The sequence below is a fragment of the Neltuma alba genome, unplaced genomic scaffold (assembly GCF_004799145.2).
Source record: "Neltuma alba isolate B1F8T4 unplaced genomic scaffold, ASM479914v2 tig00012961_pilon, whole genome shotgun sequence".
NCBI lineage: Eukaryota > Viridiplantae > Streptophyta > Magnoliopsida > Fabales > Fabaceae > Neltuma > Neltuma alba.
This window is the reverse complement of record NW_021637320.1, coordinates 40529-68486: the sequence shown is the minus strand read 5'-3', so window position 1 is coordinate 68486 and position 27958 is coordinate 40529. Positions and strand designations below refer to the sequence as shown.

Sequence of the window (27958 nt, the reverse complement as noted above, 5' to 3'; positions counted from 1 at the left end):
TTTTTCCCAGTGGAGTAAGTTGAAAAACATGAAAGACAAAAAAAAAAAAAAAAAAAAGGCAAGAGAACTGGTTGGGGCTTACGTGGAGCTCCATCATGTGAAGATAAGAAAATGAGTAATGAATGTAGCCTCTCATCCAATTAGCTGCACCGAGATATTCCTCGCTTTTGGGTTTTGGTAGGGACTAGTTCAGCAGGGAAGGTCACGTTTCACAAGTCACTATACAAAGCATGTGGGCCAAGATGCTGGGGATCCCATGTAGTATCTCGTTTTGTGATTATTTCCAGTGGATTATGCAGTAGTTTCTTGTTCTGGTTGGTTCACTCTCCGTAAAAAGTGAACAGAGAGCCACCACACGGTCCCCACTTTGAAAGTTGGTTCAGTTGCTCATTGCTGCCTAACTTCGTTTCACTCCTCGCACCTGACTTAAAAAGATCATGTTATTTTAATCCTTTAAGTCAATCATGATGGTACAAGTAAATTTACCATACACCCTTGCATTTCTATTGTCTCTCTTTTTCATGTCCCACCGGCCGTATACTTGTATTAGAATAGGACATGATTCTCAAACAACATCTTTAACAAACACAAACTAAAAAATAATTTTTTTTAGTGTCAGAACTGTGCCGCTAACACACCAGTGCAGGACCCTTGTCCAGAGGGACATCCCCAGAATGCCTAATTTCAAGTCCTCTGTTTTCGTCTTCCTCTTTAGCTTCCTCTTCTTCTTTCTCAGTGAAGCAGCTCCGATTTACAGCTCTCATGCCTGCACAGATTCCGTCAAATACCGGCCAAATTCCACATTTCAGATCAACCTCAACCTCCTCCTCTCCTATCTCTCATCCAACGCCACCCAAGGCAGCCATTTCTTCCGAACACGACTAGGCGACGGTACTGCCAACGTCATCAACGGCCTCTTCCTCTGCCGCGGGACACCCTTGCCGCAACCTGCGGTGATTGCGTTTCCACCGCAGCTGGAGAGATAAAACGCCGTTGCCCAGTTCAGAAAGAGGCCATAATCTGGTACGACGTTTGCATGCTTCGATACTCCCACGAATCTCTCAACAACATCGTACCTTCCACTGACCTGTCTAATACGAAGAACGTAGCTCCGGAGGATAAGGAGAGGTTCAATGAGTTGCTGGCCGGTATGCTAAATTCTCTGGCGGATAAAGCTGTGATTTCTCAGAAGGAGAAATTTGAGACGAAGGAAGTGAACTTCACAAGAACAGAGAAGTTGTCGGATTAGTACAGTGCACGCCGGATCTGACGGCGTTTGACTGCAATATGTGTTGAGAAGCGCCATCGCCTCTGTTCCGAACTGCTGTGACGGAAAAAGGGGAGCGACGGTGTTGCTTCCTGGCTGCAACATCAGATATGAATTCTTTCCATTTTTCAATACCACCCCATCATCGAATCCTCCCGCCGTTCAATCTCGTCCTTCAGGTACTCGAAAGCCCAGATATCCCAATATCTAACATTAACCGGATTTTCGTTTTGCTATTCGAGTGTTTGGTTGCTGATGACAAAGTGGTTCTGCATAGTTATTAGCTATCCAAAGTATTAGCATGATTATAATTAGAGGGTTTTGATTCGGCCTTGTATGTTAGCTAACATATGCCAATTTGATTGACTTGTGATTGGACCAATACTGATACAGGAAGGAGCCATGTTTCAGTGATTCTGGATTCATCATCCCAATTGTTGCTTCGGCAACACTTTTTGCCTTCGGCTTCTGTTCTTTCGCTCGAAAACAAGGAAGATATATGCTAGTGTTGTGTAGGAAAACGGTAAGATAAGATTAGATTCTGAAGTCAATCCTTTGAAAGTTATTATATTTACTATTGCCAAGCTCTGATCCAGGCTTCTGACTTATTTCCCCTGAATCAAAATGCAGAATTTGCCTGAAGTATAATCGTATGGATGAGGGGTGGCATGACTCGGAAGAAAATTTGGGAAGTTAAAAATTAGGACAAAATATTAATGAAAGTTCAGCCCAAGACTGAGCTTTGGAAGAGCCTGGGAAGTGCCACCTGCCGCAGTGAGGTAGGAGGAGAAGTTGCGTCTGATGGAAGGGCAGCAGCCTGAGTTTTAGTTTGAAGTATTTTTTTGTATATGCATTGACCATTGACCAGTGTATATTTCACTGAAAATTGCTAATTATAAAACATTGTAACAAAATTATAGAGTCCTCGGTAGGAAGGAAATAGAGAGAAAGGGAGGGAACAAAATTTTAATTGAAGAAATAAAATTTAAAACTTCTAATTAATTTTTATTTTTTTATCTTACAATTTTCCATTAAAATTTTAAAAAACATTTTTTATTTTTTAAATTAAACTTATTAAAAAATTCTCTCTCTCCTTTACATGCGTGATATTTTTAACTTTGCAGTAGTATTTTCTTAAAAATTTTTAAAATGATGCAATATTTTTATATGGTAATAGTTAATGTCGAATAATTTATTTGTGCAGAAGAGCAATTGGTATTTGGTATGGTACTTGGGGAATTTATCAATAATCAATAAATCAAATCAATAACAAAATATGTGGGGTATCAGCCGGCCGTCGATTTTGACTCATGAAGTCATTTAAAAAAAAAAAAAAAAGGAGTCATTGTCTTACTGTGCGGGTTATTAACTTATTTCTCCATCATCACGGCTGACGTATGAATGACCCTCTTTGACTATTCTTCTTTTGAATTTTGGATGCCATCCGTCCTGCCATCGGTGGCATGATCCCCGATGTTAACCCCCGGAAAAAAAATACTCTCAGGCAACTGGCATGATGGGACTTGGTGGATGGAGAATTTAGATTAGCTTTCTAAAAAATTTTGTCTCTTCAAAAAAAAAAAAAAAAATGACGAGAGAAAAGAAAGTATTCAATTTTGAAAAATGAAATTAAGAACTTAATCTTAATGATTAAAAAGTTGTGTTTGAGCAAATTACCTTAACAGGTTTAGGCGGTATTTGGATGCCACATTCAACCAAACAATTTCAAAGAGTTTTTTTTTCCGTAAAAAAATTAATTACTCGAAAAATTATTTATGTAAATTTTTTTAGAAAACTTGTTTTATGAAATCATTTAATTTCACAAAACACCAGTAGAAATTACTGTTACTGTTTTGAAAAAAGTGTAACAAATGTATTTTTACCGTTTAGATAAGATATTGTTCTAAGTATATATGAATATGTATAAGAGTTTCCTTCTCATAAATACTACTCTTTCAGTCCTAAATAAGACTCTTTTTTAGTGTAAATTTACTATAAAAGAGTCTTATATTTAGGACAGTACTCTCACTCCTAATTATAAATAAATAAATTTTATTTGTAGGTTATTAATAAAATTTTATAATAGGATAAAAAATAACAGTAACTAAGGATCTTCCCAGCGCAGCCTTGATATAGAAAGGTATCGTCAGAAAGGTGCTTTGTTGACTTGTATCAGAAATGGCGTTCCCCTCAATCCGCCCACAGTTCAACGCAAAGCCTGAAAGATTGAAATCAATAGGTAACGACATCGATAGAGTTGTTAACTGAATGCCATAAACTTATATGCCTTTGTCCTTTCAGCGGAGTTGGAGCTGAAGAGAATTGTGTTGAGCAATATGTCCTTCCCCAAATTCTCTGCAACACATTTCATCCTTCTCGCTCTGTTTCCATTTCTGAGTTTCACAAGCGAAGCATCTCCTATATTCAGCGTAACGCCTGTACAGACGCACTCACACAAACCCAATAGCCCATTTGAAGCTAATTTGAATGTCCTCCTCTCTGTTCTTACCTCCAACGCCTCCCTCCACGACGGTTTCTACCGTACCAACTTGGATCAGGGAACTCCCGCCGTCATCAACGGCCTCTTCCTCTGCCGCGGCGATGCCACCCCCACCCTGTGTCAAGAGTGCGTCTCCGACGCCGCCAAAGAGATAAGGCGCCTGTGTCCAAACCAAACGGAGTCTATCGTCTGGTACGATGTTTGTATGCTTCGTTACTCGAACAACACCTTCAACAACATCGTCCCTTCCACGGACTTATCGAGTAACGGTACTATAGCTAGCGCCGAACAGGATCAGTTCAATAAATTGTTGTCGGATTTGTTGCAAAAATTGGCGGCAGAAGCTCAGGGTTCCCAGACGGGGAAAAAATTTGCCACGGGACAAGTTAACCCAACATCGTCACAAACGTTGTACGGCCTTTTACAGTGTTACCCAGACCTGACATCTTTTGATTGCAACATGTGTCTCCAAAGCGCCATTGGAGCTCTGCCAAATTGCTGTGGCAACAAGAAGGGGGCAACGGTTCTTCTTCCGGCATGTAACATTAGATATGAACTTTACCCATTTTACAGCATAACTACATCTTCTGCAGGGCCAGGTCCTCCTCGATCAGGTAATTTTCTGAATCCTAATGCTGAGAGAAAAGCAAGTGAATGCATATACATTGACTAGCCTCAGGAAATAAACTGGTAATCTATCTCAATCTGTTCAGTGATATAGCTACGCAAGAAGAGGGCAAACTTTGTTCATACACGTCAGTTTACAAGAATAAGTTACATAGGTTTAAATAGATCAAGTTGTTCGTTGGTGCTTTTAATTTCAGCCTTAAAAAAATTTAATTTCACTTTATCTAATCCTATCAGAAATTTGATAAGCAGCCGTATTATGTCTAGATGTGAGCAAAGGGGACAGTGTCCAGAGGTTTATTAAGTTATAGTTCTTTTCTTTATCCTTCTTTTCTTGGGTTGATTATAGGAAAAAGCAAAATCGCAATAATTGTTGCGATTATTGTGCCGATTGTTGTTTCTGTGACACTCTTTGTTGCGGCTTGCTGTTTCCTGCGTAAGAGGGCTAGCAAGGGCAAGAAGTTTAATACTTTCGCAGAGGATGACAGTAATATCTCCTTCCTATCTTAATAATTGTTGTCACTGTGTTACATTTCAATTCTTGTTTCCAATATTGGACAAGATAGTAATTTGGTGGCTCACAGCTTTCTTTCCATCTATTTGAAATACAGTGGGGAATGATCTTACAGACACAGAGTCTCTGCAATTTGAATTGGCGACAATAGAAGCTGCCACAAAAAGGTTCTCAGACGAGAACAAGATTGGCCAAGGTGGATTTGGTGCAGTTTATAAGGTAATTGACTTTCTAATGCTACTTTTTGTTATATCTGTCCGTTAAATTGAGAAAAATTGGTCTAATTTCCAGCATGTGCACAGGGTATCCTCCCAAGCGGACAGGAGATTGCTGTGAAGAGGTTATCAGTAACCTCCTTGCAGGGTGCTTTGGAATTTAAGAATGAAGTTGCTCTTGTAGCCAAGCTTCAACATAGGAATTTAGTGAGGCTGTTGGGTTTTTGCTTGGAGGGGCAAGAGAAGATACTTGTTTATGAATACATCCCAAACAAAAGCCTTGATCACTTTCTATTTGGTTTGAACTTTGACCTTTTCTCAATACTTCTAGCTTTTGACATCCCTATACAAATCAAGTCTTGGATGCGAATATTCCGTTGATGTAAATATTCAAAAGCAGAGTTATTTCTTAGTATTCACATGATGTTACCCTTTTCTACCAAGTAATCCTGTTTTTATTCACTTGATAATTTCACTTTGATGGATTTGTAGACTCTGAAAAGAAAACAATGCTTGATTGGTCAAGGCGTTACAAGATCATAATGGGAATTGCTCGAGGAATTCTTTATCTTCATGAAGATTCTCAGCTTAGAATAATACATCGTGATCTCAAAGCGAGTAATGTTTATTAGACACCAATATGAATCCAAAAATTTCAGATTTTGGTATGGCAAAAATCTTTCACGGAGATCAAACTCAAGTGAACACAGGAAGAATAGTTGGAACCTTGTAAGTTTTAGACATTTTCTTTGGCAAGAGTTATTCATTATTTTCTCTCGACCTATAGATTAATAATCTTTCTTTGCAGTGGTTATATGTCTCCAGAATATGCAATGCGTGGGCAATTTTGTTAAATCAGATGTGTTCAGCTTTGGTATATTAGTTTTGGAGATTGTTACTGGTAAGAAGAACACTGATTTTAATCAATCACGTCAAGCAGATGACCTCTTAAGCTACGTAAGTGAAAACTCAGCAAGTATACCATCTTTTCCTTCAATGTCAGCTGCAAATACGTCTCAAATATGGATTTTGGTTAGTAACAACTGGTAGATTCCAAATTTGGGCTCTGACTCTTTGTGTAACCACAGGCCTGGGATAACTGGACACAAAGAACACCTTTGGAGTTATTGGATCCAACACTGAGAGGTTCTCATTCAAGAAATGAAGTCATAAGATGCATTCATATTGCTTTATTATGTGTTCAGGAGAATCCTTCTGATAGACCTTCAATGGCAACTATAGCACTGATGCTCAACAGTTATTCTGTTACTTTGTCAATTGCTCGACAGCCAGCAGCTTTCATGCGCAGAACACCAAACAGGCAAAAGCAAAACAATGTTGTTGATTCTGACCAATCTACCTGTTCAATCCTATGGTCTACAAATGAAGCATCCATTACTGAAGTTTACCCCCGATAACAGGTTCATGTTCCATCAAGTGGGCGTTTATCTAATTCATTTATGTTTTTGAATGAATCCAGTTGAGTCCATGTATTTAGTTCCAAGTCCTTAACTTCAGGCCTTTTGCAGCTTCATAACAAATAATGGAAGATGTACCAGGACCTTTTGGCACGCAATCTCAATTACTTTCTTCTTCAAGGATGAGGCCAACTGGCTAATTCTGCTGGAGATCACTTCAAGTTCAAGATATCATTCTGATGCAGCAGAGTCTGGAAGCTAAGCCAAGTGCTGCACGCAATGTAATTTACTCAAACGGCTTTCTCTCGAAGAGTTCATAACCTCCGAGTATATGTGCATGATTTGAAATTTAGAGTTCTGAGAGCTTTTAGAATGCCAGTGTTACTTGATTTACAAATATTCAGGCTTGTTCAAATATTCAGGCATAATAAGGCAAAAATGTTTGTTGTCCCTTCGTTCAAAGAAAATAGAAGAGAAAGTGGAACGTCAAAAGCAATATATCAGTTTAATTTTGCCTGTAACAATTATATGAAAAATACATATCTTTTCCTCCAAGATGTTTCATGTTAAAAGCTATGAGATTAAGATTAATTGCAGATTATCATATAGTCAATATTTAATTGTGGAAAATGAGTGTTAAATTCCTATGGAAGATTAAAAAAAACTTGACCCTCAAATGTGGAAGATATGAGATTGAATTTTCAACTTGTAATATGGGAGATTTAAAAACCTTGTTTAACCATACACACACATAAACACAAATGAATTTCAAAACAATTTTTTAAAGTTGACATTAATATGTGAAAAAATTGTAGCTAATATTTCAATTTTTAGCATGGAAAAATATTTTAAAAAAACTACTGAAATTTCACAATAATATATGAAAAGACTTATTTAGCTAATAGATACTATAGTTATAAGATTCGGCATTTAACTCGCATAATTAACGCAATTTGTTTTGAAAATGCCACCAAATGCAGGCTTTAGTGGAATATATTATAACAGTTAAGCTCAGGTCACGGGCTTGGGATTATTTTTTCCCCCCGTCAAACATGGGTTTGAGTTTATCTGAACGTAAAAATTAAAACACTTCTAGAGAGTACTAATAGTTTTTTTAGAAACTTGTTAATTAGGTTATTTCTGAAGAAAAATAAAGTTGAAAATGATCCTCGAGGATTTCATAGGAACTAAAACATTTAAATCAGCAATTTTGAGATTGATATATTTCACGAGTTCTAATGTCTCTTTCTCCATTAAAAATATTTGTATTCTTCTTAGTTACTGTTTTTTTAATAAAAATTAGATAAAATTTAAAAAATTAAAAATTCAGTTAAATTATTTATTTATAATAAATCCGTTTTAAATTTTACTAATCTACCTTATTTAATCATGAACATTAAGGTTACCCTTATAAAGACTTCTTATAATCAATAGGAGTAAGAATTTTTTTGAAAAATTAATTAAAAAAATAAAGTTAATTAAATTCTTATATTTTGAATTAAATTGAACTCCGATGAGCTATTATATTTATATCACCTACAGGAGGTATAGTAATTGCAACGGTGATCACCTAATTGGGCAAAGAGTTCTAATGGTTGCAAGGTGAGGGTAATCAAAGCACATGTGGCGTGGGGAAGGAATGCATTTGACCTCTCTGGTTCGTGTTAGACAAGTCAAAGTGGGCCCACAACTACAATTGTTTCCTACTTTCCATCCCCTCAGCGTTGACTTGATTTAATGTCAGTGGCGACCAGTCTACCTCCATTTAGTGCATGTCCTGGAGAAACAAAACAAAACATAATCAGCACTGATCGGTGATAATTTTGATGTCCAATCCAATTTTCTGTTCACCACCATGTCCGTCCTCATCGTCCTTTCTCTCTTGGGATTTCTGAGCTTCACACCCGAGGCTGCTCCAGAACCTAGAAGTTATTCCTGTAGTGATGGAAGCTATTTCGGACCCAACAACAGTACATTCCAAGCCAATTTGAATTTCCTTCTCTCTTCCCTCACCTCCAACGCTTCTCTACCCGACGGTTACTACCGTACCACCGTGTCCCCGTCCACCCTTCCAACATCACCGGTCTTTTCCTCTGTCGCGGCGACGTCACCCCCGCCGTGTGCCAGCCTTGCTTGCCGCTGCATCCAGGAGATGAGAGATAACGCCTCTGCCCAAACCAAACAGAGTCCATAATCTGGTACGATGTGTGTATGCTTCGTTACACGAACGGGAACTTGAACCCCATGGTTCCTTATGTGAGTTTGAGAAACACCAACACCATAGCTAGCTCCGAACGGGATCGATTCGACGCGCGTGCTATCGAACATGTTGAATATGTGACAGAAAAAGCAAATACCCAGACAGGGTCCACAGGGAGAGGTTCGCTACGCGGACGGCGGAAGTGAACTTCACGTCGTCGGAAACCTTGTACGGCCTCGCACAGTGCACTCCTGACTCGGCCGGCTCTATTTGTGATTCTTGTTTCCGCAGTGCCATTGCATCCTTCCAAGTTGCTGTAGTGGGAGCAAGGGGGCAAATATTCTGGTTCCATCATGTAATATCAGATATGAATTTATCCGTTTTACAATATAACCCACGTTTCCTCTGAACCACTGGTTCCTCCTACTTCAGGTAAGGATCGTATAATAGCTTCTTCAAAATCATGTCGATATTGGGGTTTACAGTGACAATTTTTTGAGCAGGAAGTAGAAATATCTCAATGATTGTTGCGATTGTTGTTCCAATTGTTGTTGCTTTGGCACTTCTCGTTGTGGGTTGTTGTTTCCTCCGTAAGAGAGCAAGCAAGAAGTACAACTCGTTCACAGAGGATGGTAAGTAGTATTTCCTTGGATTGTTCCTGTTTCGTTTTGAGATCAAGGTTAGATATGGTTTAGGCAATCTGATGGCTGACAGATTCTTTATTTTTTTTTTGGGTTGAAGCTGGGATTGATATTTCAGAAATAGAGTCTTTGCAATTTGAATTGGCAGCCATAGAAGCTGCCACGAAAAAGTTCTCAGATAAGAACAAGATTGGCCAAGGTGGATATGGGGCAGTTTATAAGGTACACAGCTTATTAGTTGCAAATTGCTGTCATAATTTTCTGCTAAACTAAGAAAAGTTGGTCTAATCCTGATCATGTTTCAGGGCATCCTTCCAAACGGACAGGAGATAGCTGTGAAGAGGTGTCGGTAACCTCCTTGCAGGGTGCTATGGAGTTTAGAAATGAAGCTGCTCTTGTGGCCAAACTTCAACACCGGAATTTAGTGAGGTTGTTGGGATTTTGCTTAGAAGGGCAAAGAGAAGATACTTATCTATGAATATGTCCCAAACAAAAGCCTCGACAGGTTCCTATTTGGTAAGAATCTTTTGACAACTCTTCCAATGCTTTGGATCTCTATAAATCTAGTCCTTCAGGTCAATAATTAATTGTTATAATTATACCAGACCTTAATAGAAGCACAACTAATTTATGATAATCCCTCGGTGTTATCATGTTTATTCATAATCCAGCAATTACTAGCCTGAAAATCTCACTTCTCTCAAACTTTTAGATCCTGAAAGGAAAACAAGACTAGATTGGCCAAAACGCTACAAGATTATTGCAGGCATTGCTCGGAGGAATGCTATATCTCCATGAAGATTCTCAACTTAGAATAATTCATCGTGACCTCAAAGCTAGTAATGTCCTACTAGATGCTAGTATGAATCCTAAAATCTCGGACTTTGGTATGGCAAAAATCTTCCAAGGTGATCAGGCTCAAGCAAATACAGGAAGAATAGTTGGGACCTTGTAAGTTTCTCATGATTCCTTTGTTTCTATTTGGAGTTTTTCATTATTATTCCATGCTAAATGGATTTATTTTGTTTCTTTGTAGTGGTTACATGTCTCCAGAGTATGCGATGCACGGACAATTTTCTGTAAAATCAGATGTGTTTAGCTTTGGTGTCTTGGTTTTAGAGATTATTACTGGCAAGAAGAACACTGATTTGTACCAATCACATCAAGCCAATGACCTCTTAAGCTATGTAAGTAAAAACTCTATAACATCTTTACTTCACTCTTTGATAGATTCCAGTTCTGAACACTGACTCCTTGTGTAATCCCAGGCCTGGAATAACTGGACACGAAAAAACACCTCTGGAGTTGTTGGATCCAACACTGAGAGGTTCTTATTCAAGAATGAAGTCATAAGATGTATCCATATTGCTTTATCATGCGTTCAGGAGAACCCTTCTGACAGACCGTCGATGGCAAATATAGTACTCATGCTCAACAGTTACTCTGTTACTTTGTCATTGCCTCGAAAGCCTGCATCCTTACTGGGCAGAAGAACACCAAACAGGCAAAACAATGTGGTTGATTCTGACCAATCTACATGTTCGATTCTATGGTCTACAGATGAAGCACCCATCACTGACGTTTACCCTCGATAAAGGTAAACCCCCCCCCCCACCAAAAAAAAAAAGTTTGCATTATCTGGTTGAGTTCATGACTTTATATAGCTCTAACTCCTTACAAACTTCAACAGACTCGTTACAGCTTCAGAATGGGGCTAACAACCTTATTGTCCAGGTGATCACTTCAAGATCATTCTCATGGAGATGAGTACAGAAGCTAATCCTAGTGCTTTTGACAATATGATGTGGGGACTTAACCTCCCAACACCTCTTTTTGCTGGATATTCTCCTTTTGTTGGCTTTGAAGCTCTGAGTCCTTTTATTCGTGTATAATATTAGAAATTTAGAATATAATAAGGTTCTTGGAGATTTTTTTTTTGGGGGGAGATCTTAGAATATAGAAGTTTGATACGTAGCAAAAGACTTTGTCGCCCTTTTATAAGAGTCCAAAGAACAGAGATGTTGGTGCATTAATAAATGACCTGCATTTTCAGATTTTACTTACCCAGAGAAGAGGAAATTACGTATATCCTAGAAATTTAGATATGAATTGAGAGAAGTCTCTAGTTGGCATGTGATGCAAAATTCTCTAATCTGTCAAAAATTGTCTGGGTCTACAAAGACTATAACAGAGAATGGGAATGATCTGATTAAGCACGAGGTAAATGATCACATTATGGTGTTACTTGAATTTGGTGGGATTACTTAATAATTAGGCCAATGTTTTTAAGATTTTAAAAAAAAGTAATTTTAGTGAGGTTAAATATAAAGCATGGACTACTGGAACTTGAGCTAAAAGCCTTCAATTGGAAGTCTACTGATCTTGCTGCCATGTCTTCTTCTAGGTTCTGCCAACAACCACATGAAACAGAGCATGGAAGGTGTCTGAGCTCCGTTTTTGTAAGGTCTGTCTCAGTACTATGACAGAGAATGCGAATAATCTAATTTTACGACGACGGAAGTGATCAGATTATGGTGTTATTTGAATTTGGTAGGATGACTTAAACAAGGGCAAATTTTTAAGATCAAAAGAAGTAATTTTAGGTGGGCTTAGTACAAAGTATCAACGATTGGAACTGGAGCTAAAAGCCTTAATTGTTAGCCTATTGGGTTGCTGCATAGCTTCTTGTAGGTTTCTGCCATCAGCCACACGAAGACAGAACATAGAAAAAGTGGTTTGAGCTGTGTCTTTGGTTTTCTTTGGTCGCAGAAATAATTTGGGAAAATAAGCTAGAAAGCATCAACAGAGATGAGTTGTTTTGTGCCGACCGTGTCCAAAAGCGGCCCAGCATGCCCTGAATTTAGCAAGGCTAAGATGCAAGTTTGCTCCACACAAATTTTTACTGGGGTCGTTCTATACTCGAAAATTTTTTATTTGATGTTGCTCTGAAAGTTTAAAATCATACAATTTTACTTATAACACTAAAAAAAAAACTAATGTAAATATTAAACTAAAGACTTTTAGGTACCTAATATTTTTGAGTGAAAATTTTTTGAATAAATTTGCACCTTAACCTATGACAAACCTGACTAGAAATTGGTTCATAAAAATTAAAAAAAAATTAAAGGCATAATTTTATATTTATTAATATTAAAATATTCAGTCTTTATACTCTTCTATGCATGCGTGCGCAGTAGTGCCCCGCCTGCTGTCCCAAAAAAAAGAAAGAATAACTCCCCTTAAAAGGGATATAAGATTGTTTTCCAATAGCAAGATAATAATTTGTTTTATTATGATTAAGAAAACTTCAGATAATATGCCAACAGCCTAACAGGGACCCGAGTCCTTTTTAAGTTTGTTTTTTTTTAACCTTTTCTTTGCTTCATGTATTTTTGTAACACCTCCATGGATTGTTCACCAAATAAATAGGCGTCTTCCCACTGTCTAACTCTATTTTATATACACATACATATAAATGGTTGTTCTGTAGCTATCGGAAACAAACAATCATATCATATAATCAATTAAGATATATAAATTTTGTAAACGAGATTAAGTTATACTTGATAAAGTTCATTATTTTCTAGATATATGTTATGAATATGAATTTTTTTAATTCAATTTTGGTCTATAAAATTAATTTTTGCATAATATATACATTTATAGATATCAAAAGCAAAATTTTAAATTGTTTTTATTGTTATGTTAAGCATAAAATTATATTTTTTGTATAAAAAATAATGTCTATTTAACTTTTAAAATTTAAAAATTATTAAAAATACAATTGTGGAAAACAAATTTGAAAAAGCATAGTCCATGCGCCCATACACCAAAAATTAGACATCAAATATTGCTCAAATTTAAACAAAATAGACATGACATAGTGGCTGATATTCTAATTAGTTTGCTTCGGATAGAAGATCCTCTCACTCGGCTAGAATGTTATGCAATATTATACTATACTCTTGTGTTACTTAACTAACTTAGATAGATTTAAAAAGTTAAATAAATTAATTAGTTAATTATAATAACTATGATATGATGTCTCTCGAAAATATTCCTATATAACATTGTATTATATACTAATTTATAAGTTAAATAATTTGTTTGAAAAAAAGAGATAGATATAAGTGAGAAAATAAATTGAGATCTCGTACTTAGAATTAAATTTAATATCTTAATTAACTCTTGGATTAAGTACAGGAGGAATTAGCGTGTATGATATATAGATGCGTTGCAAGCTCGCAATGGTTTTTATATGGTCAATACTAAGTTACTAACACTAACTAATGGTGTGTTAGAATAGTCACTAATATTCTAATGTTCGCTGCTGGGCCACCTACCAGAAATACTTAGATCATCCTGCAAATTAAAAGAACAATTAATGATTCTAAACAATATTTAGCTCCACGCTACATTGAATACGACTTGCTACCACATTTTTTATTTACGTTTGAGGTTCCACTAGAAAACTCTTGCATATGAATTGTCAACTACTTCTAATTTTGTGTTAAATGAAGAAAAGCATTATAAAGGATGCCAATTTTTTGGCCAATGAATGGCGCATTATCAGACCTTTGATTATAATTTTTTTACTACCTCCGTCCTTAATATAAGAACTTGTTTAATTTTTATTTTGATTAGAAATATAAGATCCCAATCTATTTTGTTTATTATATTTATTTTTTTAAAGTAATCCTTGTAATAATAGTAATTCTAACCAATATACTTGATTAGCAATGATATTTTAGGAAAGAGAACACCTATTTAGTACAAATAGTTAACTTAAATAGTTTTCTTAATTTACTCATATGACTCAACTAGCTCTTTTTATTAAGGACCGAAGGTAATAATTTATTAAAGATGATAGATAGGAAGTTGCTTTGTATAATTTTCTTTGATGAAATGATACGACACAATTTCTATTTGAAGGCAAAAAAAAGAAGAAGAGAGAATTACAATGAGGTCCCAAACAAGAAAAATAATTGAAAAAACAAGTCCCAGAGTTGTCATTCTCATTGTAGGACTTGTCATTACAGGCTGCTCAGATTGTTATTAGAACTTTTTAATGATTATTTTCTTCTGTGGGACTTGAATATAATTCTCCAAAAAAAAAACATTCATAGTGAATGTCGAGAAGCATTCTTTCTTTTTTATTCCTAAAAGGAAAAATTAATCTGTGAGTGCTTATAGTTTTACCAAGTTTTGGATCAGGTCCTTATAATTTTTTTTCCTTTTTATTCAATTCTTATTGTTTATTCAGTTACTGGTGCTAGTTCTTCCGTCAAGATTCTGTTAGTTTAAGCTGACAAGAGTATGATGTGGCATCGAGGAACGTCTGACCAGGCACACACATTGCCACATAGATCTTGCATTGGCTAAAATAAGGACTTGCAGATTAAGTTTTTCATCCTAAAATAAGCAAAACGTTATTTGATGCGAGTTAACTAGAGGTTAAAGTAAGTAGTGTGTGTTGATTAAAAAAATATAAATAAGAGTACGTGGTAGTATTTTTTTTAATTTTTCCGCAACTATAGCCATATATAATATTCTGGGAAAGTAACAAGTACTCTCCCCTCTAAAGAAGTTAATATCAATTAAATTCCTCGAATTCACTCATTTTTTTCAAGAAAATGAAAAAATGCTCCTGGGTCTTGAAAAATTTTCCATTGACCTTTGACTTCACTCTATAAATTCCATCCCTCGGCAAAGCTAATATCATCGTCGCATTTAATTTCTTTCTCCAACATATCATGACCCAAAGACCAAACAGAAATGTCTACTTCCAAAATCTACGCACTTACTTCTTCCCTCTTCGTCTTCCTAACAATCTTCACAAGCGAAGCTTCTTTTAATTACACTGCTCATCACTGCTCAAACGCCACCATCCGCAACACCACATTCCGACGAAACCTCAACGTCCTCCTCTACTCCCTCACCTCCAACGCCTCCCAGTTTGGCGGCTACTACATGACCATCATGGGCTTTGGAACCATCGACGCCGTCAACGGCCTCTTTCTCTGCCGTGGCGACATCGTCTCCCACACAATCTGCCAAGAGTGCGTCACCGCCGCTGCCAATGACATAACTTCCCGTTGCCCTAATCGAACCGAGGCCATAATCTGGTATGACCAGTGCATGCTGCGTTACACCGACAAGTTTTTCTGGTTCAACGGTGCCGTTCCCAGGGTAAACCTCGATGACGGTAAGATCTTCTCCGGCAGGGACCTGGAACAGTTCAAATTCTCTTTATTCAGCTTACTCAATGACTTGAGTACGAAGGCTGCGAAATCACCGACGGTGAAGAAGTTTGCTGTGGGCGAAGCGATATTGTCGGCTCGCCGTTGACGACGCTGTATGCTTTAGGGCAGTGCACGAATGATTAACCAGTGATCAGTGTGAGACATGTTTGCGAAAGGCCATCGAAACTTTTGTTGGTAATTGTTGTGTGGGAAAACAAGGGGCGAGGGTTCTTCTTGCTTCGTGCAACATCAGATATGAACTGTACCCCTTTTACAATGTAACGGCTATATCACCTGGACTTGTTGTAAGATTTCCTCCTTCGTCAGGTAATTAAATGTATTTGTTCATAACTGTGACAGAAATCGACCATGAGTTACTAGCAACCGATTAGTTCTTCTATGGTTAATCTTGCTGGGTCGGTTTCATCTTGCTGATGCTTTAGATGGAGACTAAAGTTTTCCAGCAATTATTTGAGCAGGAAAGGAGATAAATGAAACACGAAGAATTGTTCTAGTTGTTGTCCCAGTTTCAGTTGTTGTTATGATCTTCTGTCTCGGAGGGTTTTTCCTGCTGAAAATACGGAAGAGGCATAAGACTGCAGTACTTAATGAAAGCCGTGAGTAATTAATGTTCAAATGAAAGTTCATTAATTTAAACCATTCTGCTTTGGTTTATTAAAAGATTGCTGAAATTCAACTTGGTATACGATTATATACTAATAGATGGAGAAGAACTTACTCCTCTAGAGTCGTTGCAATTCTCTTTTGCCACAATTGAAGCTGCGACAAACAACAAACAGACTTTCGGCGACGACTTTCGGCCGACAAAAAAATCGCTTGAAACTAAGACTTTCAGCGGTGACGAAATGTCGCCGCTGAAAGTGAATTTCAGTGGCAATTTTGTCGGGTGAAAGTAGACTTGTTAACAAAATACAAAGTGGGAAGTCAGAAGGTGATCGGGTATTTAACAATAACAAAAGGAAATGTATATTTTATGTTTTCTATCTATATGCTTTTTTTTTTTTTTGGCGGCGCACATATGTATATGTTTAGTTCTGATTGTTGACATTTATATTTTCAGGGTGTGCTTCCAGATAAACGCGAAATAGCAGTTAAGAAACTTTCAAGTAAATCTAAGCAGGGTGTGGTGGGATTTAAGAATGAGATTTCACTTATTGCCAATCTTCAACATAGAAATCTGGTTGCCTTATTGGGTTTTGCTTGGAAGAAGATGAGAAAATGCTTATCTATGAATATGTGCCTAACAAGAGTCTTATTACTTTTTATTTGGTATGACCAACTTTTTTGCCTTCATTTGAAGTTTAGCATTTTGGAATAGTAGTTTTTATTTTCAACTTGATTTTAACTTAATGATCATTAGTATGGCACTCGTACATTTTCTAACATAAAATAATACTCTTCGGTGAACTTTTAGATACTAATCCAAAGCAAAGGATATTAAAATTGGTCAGAACGTTATAAGATCATAGGAGATATTGCAAAGAATTCTATATCTACATGAGTATTCACGACTCAAAGTTATACATCGTGATCTCAAACCCAGCAATGTGTTGTTAGATGATAACATGGATCCAAAATATTGACTTTGGCTTAGCAAGAATAGTTGCTACAAATCAAAAATCAGGGAATTACTAATAGAATAGTTGGAACATAGTAAGTATACTTGACCTTTATCCTTTTTCGTGCATGCTAGGGAAAATGAGTTCTTAAAGTTGCTCAAAACTTCATCAGTTGTTGCTCCATAAACATAGTTATTTCCTTTTGTATTATTTCTTGTATTGATTTTGTTTTGTTTGTGCAGTAGTTATATATCTCCTGAATATGCAAATATTATATCGAATGGGCAATGTTTCCATGATGTTAACCCCCCAAAAATAATTACTCTTTGGCAACTGTGGCATGATAGGACTCTAACTAACATTTCTCCTGTTCTTATCATGATTTTGATGGATGGAGAATTTAGATTAAACTTCTGAAAAATTTTTTGTTCTTTGTCCAAAAAAAAAAAATGGAGAGAGAAAAGTATTCAGTTTTTTTAAAGAAATTAAGAACTTAATCTTAATGATTGGAAAGTCGTGTTTGTAAAAACTACTTTTAACTGTTTAGACCATGTTGGATACTACATTCAGCAAACAATTTCAGAGTTTTTTTTTTGTAAAAAATTAATTACTCAAAAAATTATTTAAGTAAAAGTTTTTAGAAAACTTGTTTATGAAATCATTTAATTTCACAAACACCAGTAGAAATTACTGTTACTGTTTTGAAAATAAGTTTAACAAATGTATTTTTACCGTTTAGATAGGATATTGTTCTAGGTATATATGAATATGCATGAGTTTCCTTCTCATTAAATACTACTCGTCCTGTCTTAAATATAAAACTTTTTTATAGTAGAAATTACACTACGAAAAGAGTCTTATATTTAAGACCAGAGTAATACCTCAATCCTAATTATAATAACTAAATTTTATTTGTAAGTTATCAATAAAATCTATAATTAGGACAAAAAATAGCAGTAACTAAGGGATCTTCCCAGCGCAGCCTTAAATAGAAAAATAATCGTCAGAAGAAGAAAGGTGCTTGTTGACTTGTATCAGAAATGGCGCCCTCAATCGACCCACAGCTCAACGCAAAGCCGAAAGATTGAAATCAATAGGTAACGACATCGATAGAGTTGTTAACTGAATGCCATAAACTTATGCCTTTGTCCTTCATCAGAGTTGGAGCTGAAGAGAATTATTGTTGAGCAATATGTCCTTCCCCAAATTCTCTGCAGCACATTCCATCCTTCTCGCTCTGTTTCCATTCTGAGTTTCACAAGCGAAGAATCTCCTATCTTCAGCAGCAAGGCCTGTACAGACTCACTCACATACAAACCCCAATAGCCCATTTGAAGCTAATTTGAATGTCCCTCTCTATGTTCTTACCTCCAACGCCTCCAAACAAAAGCCTTGATCACTTTCTATTTGGTTTGAACTTGACCTTTTCTCAATACTTCTAGCTTTTGACATCCTATACAAATCAAGTCTTGGATGCGAATATTCCGTTGATATAAATATTCAAAAATAGAGTTATTTCTTAGTATATATTCACATGATGTTACCCTTTTCTAGCAAGTAATCCTGATTTTATTGACTTAATAATTTCACTTTGATGGATTTGTAGACTCTGCAAAGAAAACAATGCTTGATTGGTCAAGGCGTTACAAGATTATAATGGGAATTGCTCGAGGAATTCTCTATCTTCATGAAGATTCTCAGCTTAGAATAATACATCGTGATTTCAAAGCGAGTAATGTTTTTTTGGATGCTAATATTAATCCAAAATTTCAGATTTAGTATGACAAAAATCTTTCACGGAGATCAAACTCAAGTAAATACAGGAAGAATAGTTGGAACCTTGTAAGTTTTAGACATTTTCTTTGGCAAGAGTTATTCATTATTTTCTCTCAACCTATAGATTAATAATCTTTCTTTGCAGTGGTTATATGTCTCCAGAATATACAGTGTATGAGCAATTTTCTGTTAAATCAGATGTGTTCAGCTTTGGTATATTAGTTTTGGAGATTGTTACTGGCAAGAAGAACACTGATTTTAACCAATCACGTCAAGCAGATGACCTCTTAAGCTACGTAAGTGAAACCTCAGCAAGTATACCATCTTTTCTTCAATGTCAGCTGCAAATACGTCTCAAATATAGATTTGGTTAGTAACAACTGGTAGATTCCAAATTTGGGCTCTGACTCTTTGTGTAACCACAGGCCTGGGATAACTGGACAAAAAGAACACCTTTGGAGTTATTGGATCCAACACTGAGAGGTTCTTATTCAAGATGGAGTCATAAGATGCATTCATATTGCTTTATTATGTGTTCAGGAGAATCCTTCTGATAGACCTTCAATGGCAAATACAGCACTGATGCTCAACAGTTATTCTATTACTTTGTCATTACCTCGACAGCCAGCAGCTTTCATGCGCAGAACACCAAACAGGCAAAAGCAAAAAAATGTTGTTGATTCTGACCAATCTACCTCTTCAATCCTATGGTCTACAAATGAAGCATCCATTACTGAAGTTTACCCCCGATAACAGGTTCATGTTCCATCGAGTGGGCACTTATCTAATTCATTTATGTTTTTGAATGAATCCAGTTGAGTCCATGTATTTAGTTCCAAGTCCTTGACTTCAGGCCTTTTGCAGCTTCATAACAAATAATGGAAGAGGTACCAAGACCTTTTGGCACGCAATCTCAATTACTTTCTTCTTCAAGGACGAGGCTAACCGGCTAATTCTGCTGGAGATCACTTCAAGTTCAAGATATCATTCTGATGAAGCAGAGTCTGGAAGCTAAGCCAATTGCTGCACCGCAATGTAATCTACTCAAAGGGCTTTCTCTTAAAGAGTTCATAACCTCCGAGTTATATGTACATTATTTGAAATTTAGAGTTCTGAGAGCTTTTAGGATGCCAGTGTTGCTTGATTTACTTAATCAGGCTTGTTCAAATATTCAGGCATAAGGCAAAAGTGTTTGTTGTCTCTTCGTTCAAAGAAAATATAAGAGAAAATAACACTTCAAAGTCGATATATCGGTTTAATTTTGCCTGCAACAATTATATGAAATTACATGCCTTTTCCTCCAAGATGTTTCATGTTAAAAGCTATAAGATTAATTGCAAATTATCATCTAGTCAATGTTAAATTGTGGAAAATGAGTGTTAAATTCCTGTGGAAGACTAAAAAAAACTTGACCCTCAAATGTGAAAGATATGAGATTGAATTTTCAACTTGTAATATAGGAGATTTAAAAACCTTGTTTAACCATACATATACACACACACATAAACACAAATGAATTTCAAAACAATTTTTTTAAAGTTGACATTAATATGTGAAAAAATTGTAGCTCATATTTCAATTTTTAGCATGAAATTTTTTTATAAAAAAAACTACTGAAATTTCACAATAATAGATGAAAAGACTTATTTAGCTAATAGATACTATAGTTACAAGATTCGGCATTTAACTCGCACAATTGGCACAATTTTTTTAAAAATGCCACCAAATGCAGGCTTGAGCAGACCATATTATAGCCGTTACGCTCAGGTCACGGGCTTGAGTTTTTTTCCCCCCGGTCAAACACGGGCTTGAGTTTTTTTCCCCAGTCAAACACGGGCTGAGTTACCTGAACGTAAAAATTAAAACACTTCTAGAGAGTACTAATGTTTTTTTAAAAGCTTGTTAATTAGGTTATTTCTGAAGAAATATAAAGTTGAAAATGATCCTCAAGGATTTCATAGGAAACTAAAACATTTAAATCAGCAATTTTGAGATTGATATATTCACGAGTTCTAATGTCTCTTTCTCCATTAAAAATACTTGTATTCTTCTTAATTACTTTTTTTTAAAATAAAGTTAGATAACTAATTTTAAAAAATTAAAAATTAGTTAAATTATTTATTTATAATAAATCCGTTTTAAATTTTACTAAACCATCTTATTCAATCATGAACATTAGGGTTACCCCTTGTAAAGACTTCTTATAATCAATAGGAGTAAGAATTTTTTTAAAAAATAATTTTAAAAAATAAAGTTAATTAAATTTTATATTTTGAATTAAATTCAACTCGGATGAGCTATTATTTTTATATCAACTACAGGAGGTACAGTAACTGTAACGGTGATCACCTAATTGGGCAAAGAGGTATTGGTTGCAAGGTGAGGGTAATCAAAGCACATGTGGCGTGGGGAAGGAATGCATTTGACCTCTCTGGTTCGTGTTAGACAAGTCAAGGTGGGCCCACAACTACAATTGTTTCCGACTTTCCATCCCCTCAGCATTGACTTGATTTCATGTTAGCGGCAAGCAATCTACCTCCATTTAAGTGCACGTACTGGAAAAACAAAACAAAAAAAAACATAATCAGCACTGATCGGTGATAATTTTGATGTCCAATTCAATTTTCTGTTCACCACCATGTCCATCTTCATCCTCCTCTCTCTCTTGGGATTTCTGAGCTTCACACCCGAAGCTGCTCCAGAATTTAGAAGTCATTTCTGTACTAATGGGAGCTATTTCGGACCCAACGATACATTCCAAGCCAATTTGAATTTCCTTCTCTCTTCCCTCACCTCCAACGCTTCTCTACCCGACGGTTACTACCGTACCACCGTGTCCCCGTCCACCCCCTCCACCATCACCGGGCTTTTCCTCTGTCGTGGCGACGTCACCCCCGCCGTGTGCCAGCCTTGCGTTGCCGCTGCATCCAAGGAGATAAGACGCCTCTGCCCAAACCAAACAGAGTCCATAATCTGGTACGATGTGTGTATGCTTCGTTACACGAACGGGAACTTGAACCCCATGGTTCCTTATGTGAGTTTGAGAAACACCAACACCATAGCTAGCTCGGAACGGGATCGATTCGACCGCGTGCTGTCGAACATGTTGAATAATGTGACAGAAAAAGCAAATATCCAGACAGGGTCCACAGGGAAGAGGTTCGCTACGGCGGAAGTGAACTTCACGTCGTCGGAAACCTTGTACAGCCTCGCACAGTGCACTCCTGACTCGGCCGGCTCTGTTTGTGATTCTTGTTTCCGCAGTGCCATTGCATCCCTTCCAAGTTGCTGTAGTGGGAGCAAGGGGGCAAATGTTCTGGTTCCATCATGTAATATCAGATATGAATTTTATCGGTTTTACAATATGACCCACGTTTCCTCTGAACCACTGGTTCCTCTTTCAGGTAAGGATCGTATAATAGCTTCTTCAAAATCATGTCGATATCGGGGTTTACGGTGACCATCTTTTGAGCAGGAAGTAGAAATATCTCAATGATTGTCACGATTGTTGTTCCAATTGTTGTTGCTTTGGCACTTCTCGTTGTGGGTTGTTGTTTACTCCGTAAGAGAGCAAGCAAGAGGGACAACTCATTCACAGAGGATGGTAAGTAGTATTTCCTTGGATTGTTCCTGTTTCTTTTTGAGACCAAGGTTAGATATGGTTTTATCAATCTGATGGCTGACAAATTCTTTTTTTTTTTTTGTGGTTGAAGCTGGGATTGATATTTCAGAGATAGGGGCTTTGCAATTTGAATTGGCGGCCATAGAAGCTGCCACAAAAAAGTTCTCAGATAAGAACAAGATTGGCCAAGGTGGATATGGGGCAGTTTATAAGGTACATAGCTTATTAGTTGCAAATTGCTGTCATCTTTGTCTGCTAAACTAAGAAAAGTTGGTCCAATCCTGACCATGTTTTCAGGGCATCCTTCCAAACGGACAGGAGATAGCTGTGAAGAGGTTGTCAGTAACCTCCTTGCAGGGTGCTATGGAGTTTAGAAATGAAGCCGCTCTTGTGGCCGAACTTCAACACAGGAATTTAGTGAGGCTGTTGGGATTTTGCTTAGAAGGGCAAGAGAAGATATTTGTCTATGAATATGTCCCAAACAAAAGCCTCGACACGTTTCTATTTGGTAGGAATCATTTGACAACTCTTCCAATGCTTTGGATCTCTATAAATCTAGTCCTTCAGGTCAATAATTAATTGTTATAATTATACCAGACCTTAATAGAAGCACAAATAGTTTATGATAATCCCTCGGTGTTATCATGTTTATTCATAATCCAGCAATTGCTAGCCTGGAAATCTCACTTCTCTCAAACTTTTTAGATCCAGAAAGGAAAACAAGACTAGATTGGCCAAAACGCTACAAGATTATTATAGGCATTGCTCGAGAAATGCTATATCTCCATGAAGATTCTCAATTTAGAATAATTCATCGTGATCTCAAAGCTAGTAATGTCTTGCTAGATACTAGTATGAATCCAAAAATTTCAGACTTTGGTATGGCAAAAATCTTCCAAGGTGAGCAGGCTCAAGCAAATACAGGAAGAATAGTTGGCACCTTGTAAGTTTCTCATGATTCCTTTGTTTCTATTTGGAGTTTTTCATTATTATTCCATGCTCAATGGATTTATATTGTTTCTTTGTAGTGGTTACATGTCTCCAGAGTATGCGATGCACGGACAATTTTCTGTAAAATCAGATGTGTTTAGCTTCGGTGTCTTGGTTTTAGAGATTATTACTGGCAAGAAGAACACTGATTTGTACCAATCACATCAAGCCGATGACCTCTTAAGCTATGTAAGTAAAATCTCAGACTATATATAACATCTTTACTTCACTCTTTGATAGATTCCAGTTCTGAACATTGACTCCTTGTGTAATCCCAGGCCTGGAATAACTGGACACGAAAAACACCTCTGGAGTTGTTGGATCCAACACTGAGAGGTTCTTATTCAAGAAATGAAGTCACAAGATGCATCCATATTGCTTTATCATGCGTTCAGGAGAACCGTTCTGACAGACCATCGATGGCAAATATAGTACTCGTGCTCAACAGTTACTCTGTTACTTTGTCATTGCCTCGAAAGCCTGCATCCTTACCGCTCAGAAGAACACCAAACAGGCAAAACAATGTCGTTGGTTCTGACCAATCTACATGTTCAATTCTATGGTCTACAGATGAAGCCCCCATCACTGACGTTTACCCTCGATAAGGGTAACCATCCCCCCCCCCAAAAAAAAAAAAGAAATTAAGTTTGCATTATCTGGTTGAGTTCACGACTTTATATAGCTCTAGCTCCTTACAAACTACAACAGACTCGATACAGCTTCAGAATGGGGCTGACAACCTTATTCTCCAGATGATCACTTCAAGATCATTCTCATGGAGATGAATGAGTACAGAAGCTAATCCTAGTGCTTTTGACAATATGATGTGGGGACTTCACCTCTCAACACCTCTTTTTGCCGGGATATTCTCCTTTTGTTGGCTTTGAAGCTCTGAGTCCTTTTATTAGTGTATAATATTAGAAATTTAGAATATAATACAGGTTCTTGGAGATTTTTTTTTTTGGGGGGGATCTTGGAATATAGAAGTTTGATATGTAGCAAAAGACTTTGTCGCCCTTTTGTAAGAGTCCAAAGAACAGAGATGTTGTTGCATTAATAAATTACCTGCATTTTCAGATTTTACTTACCCAGAGAAGAGGAAATTACGTATATCCTAGAAATTTAGATATGAATTGAGAGAACTCTGTATTTGGCATGTGATGCAAAATTCTCTAATCTGTCAAAATTGTCTAGGTCTACAATACTATAACAGAGGATAGGAATGATCTAATTTAAGCATGAGGTAACTGATCCTAACGGGAACAAGTGACAATCATCTTATAAACATATTTTTTTAATGATATAAATAGACTAATTCTCATCTGTCGAGTAAACTTTACTACGCCATGCAATTATTAAGGTTTCGGTTGTCCAGTTGAAAAATGATCGATTTCAGACTTTCAGTACAGAAATAAAATAAACCCACTAGATTTGCTAGATCTCTCAATCTGTTCTATTTCACTTTGGTAATCCTGACTTCTTAAAACATTATTTTCTTAACTGCAAAACTAACATTTAAGATGATTAATCTGAAATAAAATACTCTTTTGATTTTTTAACAAAACTAACATTTAACATAAATAATACGAAAATATTTATCACCAAAATTTCTTTTGATGCACATTTACATGATTGATTATTTTAAAAATCAGGAAAAAGGCATGCATATGGAGTATGGACCTCTAGTAAAGGCATTCCTTCCGCAAGCCACACGTGCTTCATGCAGTTGATAGGGATTGCTTCCGCTTGCCACGTGCAGCTGACACTGATTGCCATGGCCTTGCAAACTGCTCCTCCTTAATTAATATAAAATCTATTTAATTAATTTAATTAGATAACAATGTTAAGTTAGTTAATTAAAAAACAATATGACATGTTTTTTTAAAACAATATAATCATTTTTTTAATATTATCCTCCTCTTATTTGATTATAATTGAGGAAATATCACAAAGACAATTTAAAAATAATAATAAATACGATAAATATATCTTATATTTAAGATCAAAATAAAGCATCCATTACTGAAGTTTACCCTCGATCAGGGGTTTTTCTTCCATCAAGTGGGCGTTATGTGGTTGGGTTCAACAGGCTTGTTACGGGTTCAGAATAGGGCCAACAACCTCATTCAGCAGGAGATCACTTCGAGATATCATTCTTATGCAGCTGAGCGCAGAAACCAAGCCAAGCGCTTTTAGAATATAGAAGTTTGATACGTAGCAAAAGACTTTGTCGCCCTTTTTTAAGAATCCAAAGAACATAAATGTTGTTGCGTTAATATGACAAAGTGAACTGCAGTTTCAGATTTTAATTACACAGAGAAAAGAAAATTATGTATATTCTAGAAGTTTAGATAAGAATTGAAAGAAGTCTCTCGTTGGCATGTGACGCAAATTCTCTAGTCTGTCAAAAACTGTCTCAATCTTCAATACTATGACAGAGAATGCGAAAAATCTAATTTTACGAGGAGGGAACTGATCAAATTATGGTGTTATTTGAATTTGGTAAGATGACTTAACAAGGGGCAAATTTATTTAAGATCAAAAGAAGTAATTTTAGGTGGGCTTAGTACGAAGTATCAACGATTGGAACTTGGAGCTAAAAGCCTATAATTGGTAGCCTATTGGGTTGCTGCCATAGCTTCTTCTAGGTTTCTGCCATCAGCCGTACGAAAACAGAAGACAGAAAGGTGTTTGAGCTAGCTCTGTCTTTGGTTTTCTTTGGTCGCAGAAATAATTTAAAAAAATAGGCTAGAAAGCATCAACGGAGATGAGTTGTTTTGTGCCGACCGCGTCCAAAAGCGGTCCAACATGGCCTGAATTTAGCAAGCTGAGATGCAAGTCTGCTCCACAAATTTTTACTTGGGATCGTTCTACGCTCGAAGGTTTTTTATTTGATGTTGCTCTGAAAGTTTAAAATCATATAATTTTATTTTATAATATTAAAAAACTAATGTAAATATTAAACTAAAAAATTTTCATATCTAATACTTTTGAGTGAAAATTTTCTGAATAAATTTGCACCTTAACACATGACAAACCTGACTAGAAATTGGTTCATAAAAATTAAAGGCATAATTTTTTATTTATTAATATTAAAATATTCAGTTTTTATACTTCTATGCATGCGTACGTAGTGCTGCCCCGTCAGTTTTCCACAAAAAAAAAAACAAAGAAAGAATAATTCCCCTTAAGACCGATATAAGATTGTTTTCCAATAGCAAGATAATAATTTGTTTCATTATGAATAAGAAAACTTCAGATAGTATGCCAACAGCCTAACAGGGACCCGAGTCCTTTTTAAGTTTTTTTTTTAACTTTTCTAGACAGTGACTGGAGTTTGCTCCATATATTTTTGGTAACACCTCCACAAATCGTTCACCAAATACATAGGCGTCTTACCATTGTCTAACTCTATTTTATATACACACACATGTATATAAATGGTTGTCTTTTTTTTTTTTGACCAGAATATAAATGGTTGTCTTGTAGCTATCGGAAACAAACAATCATATCAATAATTAATTAAGATATATAAATTTTGTAAACGAGATTAAGTTATACTTGATAGAGTTTATTATTTTCTAGATATATATTATGAATATGAATTTGTTTATTCAATTTTGGTCTATAAAATTAATTTTTGCATAATATATACATTTATAGATATCAAAAGCAAAATTTTAATTAAATTGTTTTTATTGTTATATTAAACATAAAATTATATTTTTTTTGTATAAAAAACAATGTCTATCTAACTTTTTAAAATTTAAAAATTATTAAAAACACAATTGTGCAAAACAAATTTGAAAAAGCATAGTCCATGCGCCCATACCCCAAAAATTAGACATCAAATATTGCTCAATTTTAAACAAAAATAGGCATAACATAGTGGCTGATATTCTAATTAGTTTGCTTCGGATAGAAGATCCCTCTCACTCGGCTTAGAATGTTATGCAGCATTATACTATACTATTGTGTTACTTAACTACCTTAGATAGATTAAAAAAGTTAAATAAATTAATTAGTTAATTATAATAACTATGATATGATGTCTCTCTAAAATATTCCTATATAACATTATATTATATACTAATTTATAAGTTAAATATATTTGTTTGAAAAAAAGAGATAGATATAAGTTAGAAAATAAATTGAGATCTCATACTTAGAATTAAATTCAATATCTCAATTAACTCTTGCATTAAATACGGGAGGAATTAGCATGTATAATATATAGATGCGTTGCAAACTCGCAATGGTTTTATATGGTCAATACTAAGTTACTCCTCCGATCCTTAATATAGGACCCAATTATTGAGTTGGTTTTAGTCTTAAATATAAAACATACTTCTCATATTTATCAATT

The 27958-nt window shown here is 35.9% G+C and overlaps 1 protein-coding gene, 1 long non-coding RNA gene and 3 pseudogenes across 2 annotated transcripts; all 5 read left to right on the top strand.

Moving 5' to 3' along the window:
• Window positions 1–1298: 1298 nt before the first annotated feature.
• On the top strand, window positions 1299–2073 carry LOC114733004 (uncharacterized). Its single transcript, XR_003739043.1, has 3 exons — window positions 1299–1446; window positions 1661–1790; window positions 1898–2073. It is a non-coding gene; the product is annotated as an uncharacterized LOC114733004 (long non-coding RNA).
• A 1513-nt stretch (window positions 2074–3586) lies between these two features.
• On the top strand, window positions 3587–6885 carry LOC114733000 (putative receptor-like protein kinase At4g00960; annotated as a pseudogene).
• Window positions 6886–8396: 1511 nt separating this feature from the next.
• On the top strand, window positions 8397–11110 carry LOC114733010 (cysteine-rich receptor-like protein kinase 10; annotated as a pseudogene).
• Window positions 11111–15157: 4047 nt separating this feature from the next.
• LOC114733009 (cysteine-rich receptor-like protein kinase 10) lies at window positions 15158–20000 on the top strand (annotated as a pseudogene).
• Window positions 20001–21579: 1579 nt separating this feature from the next.
• On the top strand, window positions 21580–24197 carry LOC114733003 (cysteine-rich receptor-like protein kinase 25). Its single transcript, XM_028920420.1, has 6 exons — window positions 21580–22384; window positions 22694–22815; window positions 22900–23110; window positions 23308–23545; window positions 23631–23781; window positions 23871–24197. Exons 1-6 carry the CDS (start codon window positions 21619–21621, stop codon window positions 24195–24197), a joined length of 1815 nt encoding a protein of 604 aa, XP_028776253.1. The 5' UTR covers window positions 21580–21618.
• The last annotated feature ends 3761 nt before the right edge of the window (window positions 24198–27958 follow it).

What these genes read in the sequence shown, in the direction of transcription:
- LOC114733003 (XM_028920420.1), top strand. Translation starts at nt 21,619, where the DNA reads ATGTCCATCTTCATCCTCCTCTCTCTCTTGGGATTTCTGAGCTTCACA. An exon ending in ACCACTGGTTCCTCTTTCAG is followed by an intron (nt 22,385 to 22,693) that starts GTAAGGATCGTA and finishes TTGTGGTTGAAG; the next exon opens with CTGGGATTGATATTTCAGAG. An exon ending in GGAAGAATAGTTGGCACCTT is followed by an intron (nt 23,546 to 23,630) that starts GTAAGTTTCTCA and finishes GTTTCTTTGTAG; the next exon opens with TGGTTACATGTCTCCAGAGT.